Source organism: Catharus ustulatus, chromosome 3 (genome assembly GCF_009819885.2).
Source record: "Catharus ustulatus isolate bCatUst1 chromosome 3, bCatUst1.pri.v2, whole genome shotgun sequence".
NCBI classification, from domain to species: Eukaryota; Metazoa; Chordata; class Aves; order Passeriformes; family Turdidae; genus Catharus; species Catharus ustulatus.
The window spans coordinates 118,884,419-118,893,603 of NC_046223.1; the positions used below are offsets into that span (position 1 = coordinate 118,884,419).

Sequence of the window (9,185 nt, forward strand, 5' to 3'; positions counted from 1 at the left end):
CCCAGGGCTCATCCCGACTCCTCTGAGCCAGCGGGAACGGCAGGAAAGTGTTGGGAAAGAGGGGAAAAATCGGGAATTTGAGGGATTTTGAGGAAAAAACAAAAAAAAACAAAAAAAAAAAAAAGGAAAAATAGGGCTGGTTTGGGATCCAAAGGAAGTCTTGGCAATTAAGATCTTAAATTTTTAGAAATTCCTTATTAAATATTTAAATTTTCGCCTGGCAAGGAACAAACACACCCCCCCCCCCCCCCCCCCAAAAAAAAAAAAAAAAAGAACTCTGGGAAGGGGAATCCTTGATTTATACTCCTTGTTTTCCACATTCCATCCCAAACAGGATGGGACAGGGACATTCCCAGGTCCCGGCCATGGATCCTCCTGATCCCAAGGCTCTGGATGTCCCTGTGTCCCATCCCTGGGATCATCAGATTCCCAGAGTTTCCATGGATGCAGGGACAGGGAGGGGACAGAGAGGGGACAGGAGGTGACCACATCCCGCTGCCGTCCCCTTGTGACCGGGATAAGCTGGGGATTTTGGGAGTGGGGTCACCGGGGCTCCAGAGGCAGCTCCAGGTGCTCCGTGTCCCCATCCCGAGGGGAGCTGGGATGGGGCTCTGCCACCCCGATGGAGCAGAGCTGGCACTGGGTCCCCTCACGCTCTCCTGGGGACATTTTTGGGTTGCCCAGGGCCACATTTGGGTCCCCTCATCCCATCCCTCCCCAGGGCCACCTTTCTGTCCTCCAGACATTTTGGTCCTGGTCAGGTTTATCCCAGGCAGGTCTATCCTGGATTTATCCCAGGTTTAACCTGAGTTTATCCCGGTTAGGTCTATCCTATGGTTTATTCTGGGTAGGTTTGTCCCAGGTTTATCCTGGCCAGGTTTATCCTGGGTTTACCCCCAGACAGGTTTATCCTGGTCAGGTTTATCCCGGGTTTACCCCAGAGAGGTTTATCCCGGGCAGGTTTTTCCTGGGTTTATCCCGGGCAGGTTTATCCTGGGTTTATCCCGGACAGGTTTACCCCAGACAGGTTTATCCCAGAAAGGTTTATCCCAGAAAGGTTTATCCCAGGCAGGTCTACCCCAGGCAGGTCTATCCCTGTTTATCCTGGGTTTATCCTGGGCAGGTTTATCTGGGACAGGTTTATCTCAGACAGGTTTATCCTAGTCAGGCCTACCCCGGTTTATCCCGGGTTTATCCTGGGCAGGTTTATCCCAGACAGGTTTATCCCAGGCAGGTGTATCTTGGTTTATCCCGGGTTTATCCCGGTTTGTCCTGCGGATCCCGGCGATCCCGGCCCCGCTCCTCCAGCGCCACCTGCCGGACACGGGGGGGACACGGTGGGGGGGACATGCGACAAGGGGGGCGGTGGCACCGGGACAGGAATCGCCGGGATGAGAATCAAGGGAAAAATCCCAGGAAAGGATCCCCAGGACAGAATTCCCTGGACAGAATTCCAGGGACAGAATTCCAAAAGAGAATTCTCGGGACAAAATTTCCAAGACAGAATTCCCAGGACAGACTTCCTGGGACAGAATTCTGAGGACCGGATCCCCTGGAAAGCATTCCCATGACAGAATTCCGGGGACAGAATTCCCGTGACAGAATTCCCATGATAGAATTCCGGGGACAGAATTCCCGTGACAGAATTCCCATGATAGAATTCCGGAGACAGAATTCCCGTGACAGAATTCCCATGATAGAATTCCCTGGGCAGAACATGCCAGACCGGCGGTACCGGTGGGGGAGGGGGCGTGGTTATGTAAATGAGGGGGCGTGACAGATACATATTTGCGTGTGGGCGTGGCTTTTAGTTAGGGGGCGTGGCCAGTGGAGGCGCAGTCATCGTTTGGGGGCGGATCAGGGGCGTGTCCCCGTTGGGGGCGTGTCCGGGGGGGCGTGTCCCTGTTTGGGGGCGGGTCCGGGGGCGTATCCCCGTTTAGGGGCGTGTCCGGGGGCGTGTCCCCGCGGTGGGCGGTGCCGCGGGACCATGGCGTGGTCCCGGTACCAGCTGGGCCTGGCCGCGCTCATGCTCCTCACCGGCTCCATCAACACCCTGGCGGCCAAGTGAGTCCCCCCAAATCCCCCAAAATCCCCCCGGAATCCCAAAATCCCCGCCCGTCCCCGCCCCCCCCCGCTCGGCGCTGTCGCGATTTGTGTCCCCTTGAGTGGCCTTGGGGGCTCCTCCCCCAAATTCAGGGATTTGGGGTCCCCACCCCAGTTCCGGGAGTAGGGATTTTGGGGATCCTTTGGGAAGGGTCCAGCTCTTTTTGGGGTTGCCCGTTTTGGGGTGGAGCCTCCCCCATCCCCCGCGCCCCAAAATCCCGGGAAGGACTGGAGTGACGTCACTGCCAGCCCGCGGGGATCCCAAAATCCGCCCGGGCAGGGCGGACCTGCCGGGCCGGCTCATCCCGGCGGATCCCGGGAGCCCCGGCAGGGGAAACTGAGGCACGGGGACCGGGCAGGGTTCAGAAGGGACACGTGAGGTCCCAATAAATCCTCTTGCGACATCCCGGGGAGGAGTCAGCCCCGAATCCCCCGGCGTGGGAGGGGTCCCGGTGGGGGTTGGGGCATTCCCGGCTGGATCGGGGTCCGTGGGATGGGAAATCCGCATCCAAAGGGTGATGGGAGCCCCCAGAAATGGGGAATTCACCCCGAACTGGGGCTGGGATCCGGAGTGCTGCGACAGGGGTGTCCCTTTCCCGGTGTCCCATTCCCGGTGTCCTTCGAGATCCAGATTTCTGGGAAAGGGGGTGTCCCATTCCCAGTGTCCCACTCCCGGTGTCCCTCGGGATCTGGATTTTTGGGAAAGGGGGTGTCCCACCCCACCGGGTGTCCCATTCATGGTGTCCCATTCCCGGCTCTCACTTAATCCCAGGATCCCAGATCTGGATTTTTGGGACAGAGGGTGTCCCTTTCCCAGTGTCCCTCAGGATCCGGACTTTTGGGACAGGGAGTGTCCCTTTCCTGGTGTCCATTCCCGTCTGTCACTCAATCCCGGGATCCCATATCCAGATTTGTGGGACACGGGGTGTCCCATTGCCGGTGTCCCATTCCCGGCTGTCACTCAATCCCGGGATCACAGCCAGCATCCCGCCAGGCCGGGGCAGCCCCAGCGGTGTCACCTTCCCTGGGGACATCCTGGCCCCGGAAGTGTCCCGGAGCACAGCCCCGAGCAGGATTTCGGGATTTTGGGCTGATCCCTGACCCATTCCAGGTGGGCCGACAACTTCAGCGCTCCCGGCTGCGATGGCGCGGAGGAGCACAGGTTCCAGCACCCCTTCCTGCAGGTGGGAGACATTCCCCATCCCAGCCCTGTTCCTCCTGATCCCAGCCTCATTCCCGATCTCAGTCCTAATCCTGATCCCAGCCCTGTTCCTCCTGATCCCAGCCCCATTCCTGATCCCTGCCCCATTCCCGATCCCGGTCCCTTTTCTGATTGAAATCCCGTTCCTGATTCCAACCCCATTCCCAATCCCAGCCCCATTCCTGATCCCTTTTCTGATTGAAATCCCATTCCTGATTCCAACCCCATTCCCAATCCCAGACCCATTCCTGGTCCCAGCCACATCCCAGGCCCATTCCCATTCTTAATCCCAATCCTGTTCCTGATTCCAGTCCTGTTCCTGATTCAATTCCTGTTCTTGATCCCAGCCCCATTCCTGATCCCAGCCCCTTTCCTGATTCTAATCCTGTTCCTGATTCCAGCCCCATTCCTGATCCCTGCCACATTCCAGCTGCAATCCTGATCCCAATTCCATTCCTGATTCCAATCCTGTTCCTGATTCAAATCCCAATCCCGATCCCTGCCCCATTCCCGATCCTGTCCCGTTCCTGCTTCCAATCCCAATCCTGCCAGTGATCCCCCCCATTCCATGTTCCTGCTTTCCTGCAGGGGGCCCCCCTATCCCAGTTTCCAGCTCCCATCCCAGTTTCCACCTCCCTTTTCTACCGCCCAGCCCCATTCCTACTGTTGAACCCCATTATTCCAATTTCCAGTTTCCTTTTCCAGCTCCCAGCCCCATTCCTACCGCTGAAACCCCATTATTCCCATTTCCAACCCCCTTTCTTTCCCGTGCTCCCCCTCATTCCCGTGTCCCTCAGGCCGCCGGGATGTTCCTGGGGGAGTTTTCCTGCCTCCCGGTGTTTTACCTGCTGCTCCTGCGGGATCGGCGCCGCGCGGATCCCGCCCCGGCCCCGAATCCAGCCCCATCCCGACCCTTCCAGCCCCTGCTGTTCCTGCCCCCCGCCCTGTGCGACATGGCCGGCACCAGCATCATGTACGTGGGTGAGTGACCCCGCGCAATTCCCGCTTTTCCCGCCGGAATTTTGGATTTCAGTCTTTAATGAAAGGTGCGTCAGTCTCGGAAGGCAAAGAGTCCCAAGTGTTGAAGTTCATGCTGAAAGGTTTTGGTGCGGAACCCAAAATAAAAGTAAAGTCCCAAATAAAAATAAAGTCCAGATTAAAGCAGAAGCAGCTCCTGGTGCAAGGGCCAAAGATGATGATCCTTTTTCCTTTTTCTCCTTTTCCTTTCTTCCTTTCCTTTCCTTTCCTTTCCTTCCCTTCCCTTCCCTTCCCTTCCCTTCCCTTCCCTTCCCTTCCCTTCCCTTCCCTTCCCTTCCCTTCCCTTCCCTTCCCTTCCCTTTCCTTTCCTTTCCTTTCCTTTCCTTTCCTTTCCTTTCCTTTCCTTTCCTTTCCTTTCCTTTCCTTTCCTTTCCTTTCCTTTCCTTTCCTTTCCTTTCCTTTCCTTTCCCTTCCCTTCCCTTCCCTTCCCTTCCCTTCCCTTCCCTTCCCTTTCCCCTCACTCCAACACACAAATTTTTATTTACAAATTACCCAATGAGCTAAAAACACAAACCTGAATCATTTCTCCCAAACTTATCAGAATTCCATTTTTTAACACCAAAGTTTCCATATAATCTGCGCACGTGGCCCGTCTGTTCAATCTGAAAAACGTAAGCAATATTCTCACTGTGTTTTTATTATGTCTAAAACTGTTCTGGAGCTCTCACTGAGACTTGGTGTTGAGATTTGTTTTCTACACTGATATCTAGAACTGTTTTTGAGCTCTAAGACTTTTAAATTCCAAGACTTTTACCTTTTAAGGCACTTAAAACATGTTCTTACTTGTTTGCTCATTTAAAACTTAAATTTACACCTCTATTTTCATGTATGATTGGCTTAATAAACTTCAATCCATCCCAAGGTTTTAATTCAATCCCTTTTTGAAGAAATCAGGGCTCTCTGTTTCACACCCTCCAACGGGATTTGGCAGCTGGGACCACAGAATTCCGTAATTCTGGAATTCCAGGCCGTTCCCTGAACGCTGTTTTCCCGCAGCCCTGACCATGACCAGCGCCTCGAGCTTCCAGATGCTGCGGGGCTCGCTCATCATCTTCACGGGGCTGCTGTCGGTGGCGTTCCTGGGCCGGCGGCTGCGCTGGAGCCACTGGTCGGGAATGGCGCTCACCGTGGCGGGGCTGGCGCTGGTGGGGCTGGCGGATCTACGCGGCTCCGGCGGCGCCGGGCACGGCACGGTTGGCGTGGTCACGGGTATGCCGGGGGGTGATCCTGGGGTGGGGGGAAAAGTGCTTGGGAATGGTGGGAAGAGTGCTTGGGGTGGGGGAAAAAGTGCTTGGGAATAGCAGGAAGAGTGCTTGGGGTGGTGGGAAGACTCCGTGGGAATGGTGGGAAAACTGCTTGGGATGATGGGAAAGCTGCTTGGAATGATGGGAAAACTGCTTGGGACAATGGGATCACTGTATGGGATGATGGGAGAACTGCTTGGGATGGAGGGCAAACTGCTTGGGATGGAGGGAAAACTGCTTGGGATGATGGGAAAACTGCTTGGGATGGGGGGAATCTGTCCATGGGATGGGGGGAAAACTGCTTGGGATGGCAGGGTGATCACCCCTTGGGATGGCGGGATCACTCCATGGGATGGAGGGGAAACTGCTTGGGATGGGGGGAATCAGTCCATGGGATGGGGGAAAGACTGCTTGGAATGGGGGGGAAACTCCTTGGGATGGGGTGATCACTGCTTGGGATGGGGGGGTGATCACCCCTTGGGATAGTGGGATCATTGCTTGGGATGGTGGGAAAGTCCTTGGGATGGGGGGAATCAGTCCATGGGATGGGGGGAAAACTGCTTGGGATGGAGGGGATGGGGGAAAACTCCATGGGAATGGCAGGAAAACTCCTTGGGATGCCGGGAAAACTGCTTGGGAATGGCAGAAAAGCTCCTTGGGAATGGCGGGAAAACTTCTTGGAATGGGGGGATCACTCCATGGGATGGTGTGAAAACCATGGAATGACAGGAAAACTTATTGGAATGGCAGGACCACTCCTTGGGATGGTGGTAAAACTACATGGGATGGTGGGAAAACTTCTTGAAATGGTGGGAAAACTGCTTGGAATGGTGGGATCACTCCATGGAATGGGGGGGTCACTCCATGGAATGGCAGGAAAACTCCTTGGAATGGAAGGAAAACTTGGGATGGGGCAAAAACTCCATGGGATTGCGGGACTACTTCTTGGAGTGGCAGGATCACTCCATGGGATGGGGGGAAAACTCTTTGAGATGGGGGGATCACTCCTTGGGATAGCAGGAAAATTCTGTGGAATGGCGGGAAAATTTATTGGAATGGCAGGACCACTCCTTGGAATGGTGGGATCACTCCTTAGGATGGCAGGAAAACTCCTTGGAATTGGGAGGTTCCTGTTATTTTCACTGTTGTTTACCCCGTTGTTTTCCCTGTTACTTTCCTTGTAATTTTCCCTGTTATTATCCCTGTTTTCCCTGTTATTTTCCCTGTTATTTCCTCCTTTTTCCCTGTTGTTTTCCCTGTTGTTTTCCCTGTTGTTTTCCCTGTTGTTTTCCCTGTTGTTTTCCCTGTTGTTTTCCCTGTTGTTTTCCCTGTTGTTTTCCCTGTTGTTTTCCCAATTCTTTCCCCTGTTATTTCCCTGTTATTTTCCCTGCCTTTTCGCTGTTACTTTCCCAGTTATTTCCCATTATTTCCCCCATTATTTTCCCCGTTTTCCCTCTTATTTTCCATTATTTTCCCTGCCTTTTCCCTGTTATTTCCCCTGTAATTATCCCTCTTTTCCCTGTTATTTTCCCTGTTATTTTCCCTGTTTTCCCTGTTATTTCCATGCCTTTTCCCTGTTATTTTCCATTATTTTCCCTGTTATTTTCCCTGTTATTTCCCCTGTTATTTGCCTGTTATTCACCCTGTTTTCCCTGTTGTTTTCCCTGTTATTTCCCCTGTTATTTCCCTGCCTTTTCCCTGCTATTTTCCATTATTTTCCCTGTTTTCCCAGGTGACCTGCTGATCCTGCTGGCCCAGGGAATCGTGTCCATCCAGATGGTGCTGGAAGAAAAATTCATCTTCAGCCACGACGTCCACCCGCTGCGCGCCGTGGGCACCGAAGGTCCGGAATCCCCGGGAATCCCTGGGAATGGGAATCACCAGGATGCTGATTTACAGAAAATTTGGGACTGAGCTCCTTTTCCCCGCAGGTTTGTTCGGCTTCGTCATCCTAGCGCTGCTGCTGGTGCCGCTGTCCTTCATCCCGGCGGGCCGGCTCTCCGGGAATCCGCGTGGAGTGCTGGAGGATCCGGCAGACGCCTGGTGCCAGATCCGCCGGGAGCCGCTGATCCTGGCGGCGCTGCTGGCCAACGTGGGCAGCATCTCCTTCTTCAACTTCGCGGGGCTGAGTGTGACGCGGGAGCTGAGCGCGACCACGCGCACGGTGCTGGACAGCCTGCGCACGCTGCTGGTCTGGGCGCTCAGCCTGGCGCTGCGCTGGGAGCAGTTCCACGCGCTCCAGATCCCAGGATTCGCCCTGCTCCTGGCGGGAGCCGCGCTCTACAACGGCCTGCACCGTGCCCTGCTGCCCGGCGGCGCCGGGGAGGACACCGGGAGCGGCAACGGGAGCGGGAATGGCGAGGAGAGGGAAGCGCTGCTGGGCACGGATGGCGATGCTGAAAATCAGGGATGAGCGCGATCCCTGTTTGGGGATGTTCTGTGGGATGGGAATCCTGAAGATTGGGACTGGGAATTCTCCCAACAGGGAATGGTGGCAATGAGTGATGGATGTTCCTTGGGATGTGCATCCCGAAGATTGGGACTGGGAACTCTTCCAGCAGGGAATCGTGGCAATGAGTGGATGTTCCTTGGGATGTGCATCCCAAAGATTTGGATTGGGAATTCTCCCAACAGGGAATGGTGGCAATGGCTGGATGTTCCTTGGGATGTGCATGCCAAAGACTGGGACTGGGAACTCTTCCAGCAGGGAATGGCAGAGATGGGGTGGATGTTCCTTGGGATGCACATCCCGAAGATTGGGATTGGGAATTCTCCCAGCAGGCAATGGTGGCAATGACTGGATGTTCCTTGGGATCCACATTCTGGGGATTGGGACTAAAAATTCTCCCCTCAGGGAATGGCAGAGATGGGGTGGATGTTCCTTGGGATGTGCATCCCAAAGATTGGGACTGGGAATTCTCCCAATAGGGAATGGTGGCAATGACTGGATGTTCCTTGGGATCCACATCCTGGGGATTGGGACTGGGAATTCTCCCCACAGGGAATGGCAGAGATGGGGTGGATGTTCCTTGGGATGTGCATCCCAAAGATTGGGACTGGGAATTCTCCCCACAGGGAATCGTGACAATGACTGGATGTTCCTTGGGATGTGTACCCCGGGGATTGGGAGTGGGAATTGTGCATCCCAAAGACTGGGAATTCTTCCAACAGGGAATGGTGGCAGTGAGTGGATGTTCCTTGGAATGTGCATCCCAAAGATTGGGATTGGGAATTCTCCCCACAGGGAATGGCAGATTTGGGGTGGAGAAGCTGTACTGGCTCTTCCCAATGGGGTTTGGACCCACAGCGGATTTCCCGGGAGACTGGAGCCTCTGCACCATTCCCAAAAAATTGGGATGGGACTGGGGTGGGATTTGGGCTGGATCCACCCACTCCTAAATTTGTGTTCCCAATAAAGCCCCTCTGCCCCTGGCTCATTCCACGAGGGTCTCAGGCAGTTATCCTGTGGAAATTTGGGAATTCTCAGGGATGGGAGAGGACAGGAATTGACCTCCAGGGTGTTCCAAGCAGGATTTATGCAGGATCTCATCCAGGGGGATCTGGACCTTGTACTTGGATTTGTGTCCATGGGATGGGGA

The 9,185-nt window shown here is 54.7% G+C and overlaps 1 protein-coding gene across 1 annotated transcript; it reads left to right on the forward strand.

Moving 5' to 3' along the window:
- Positions 1–1,939: 1,939 nt before the first annotated feature.
- Positions 1,940–9,028, forward strand: SLC35F6 (solute carrier family 35 member F6). Its single transcript, XM_033056556.2, has 6 exons — positions 1,940–2,064; positions 3,215–3,287; positions 4,102–4,285; positions 5,339–5,551; positions 7,319–7,429; positions 7,518–9,028. The coding sequence occupies exons 1-6, from the start codon at positions 1,988–1,990 to the stop codon at positions 7,997–7,999; spliced, it is 1,140 nt and encodes a 379-aa protein (XP_032912447.1). The 5' UTR covers positions 1,940–1,987; the 3' UTR covers positions 8,000–9,028.
- The last annotated feature ends 157 nt before the right edge of the window (positions 9,029–9,185 follow it).

Bases quoted from the DNA above. Each gene is read 5' to 3' on its own strand.
- SLC35F6 (XM_033056556.2), top strand. From the start codon at position 1,988: ATGGCGTGGTCCCGGTACCAGCTGGGCCTGGCCGCGCTCATGCTCCTC. The intron at 5,552-7,318 runs GTATGCCGGGGG...CTGTTTTCCCAG, and splicing joins CACGGTTGGCGTGGTCACGG to GTGACCTGCTGATCCTGCTG. The intron at 7,430-7,517 runs GTCCGGAATCCC...TTTTCCCCGCAG, and splicing joins GCGCGCCGTGGGCACCGAAG to GTTTGTTCGGCTTCGTCATC.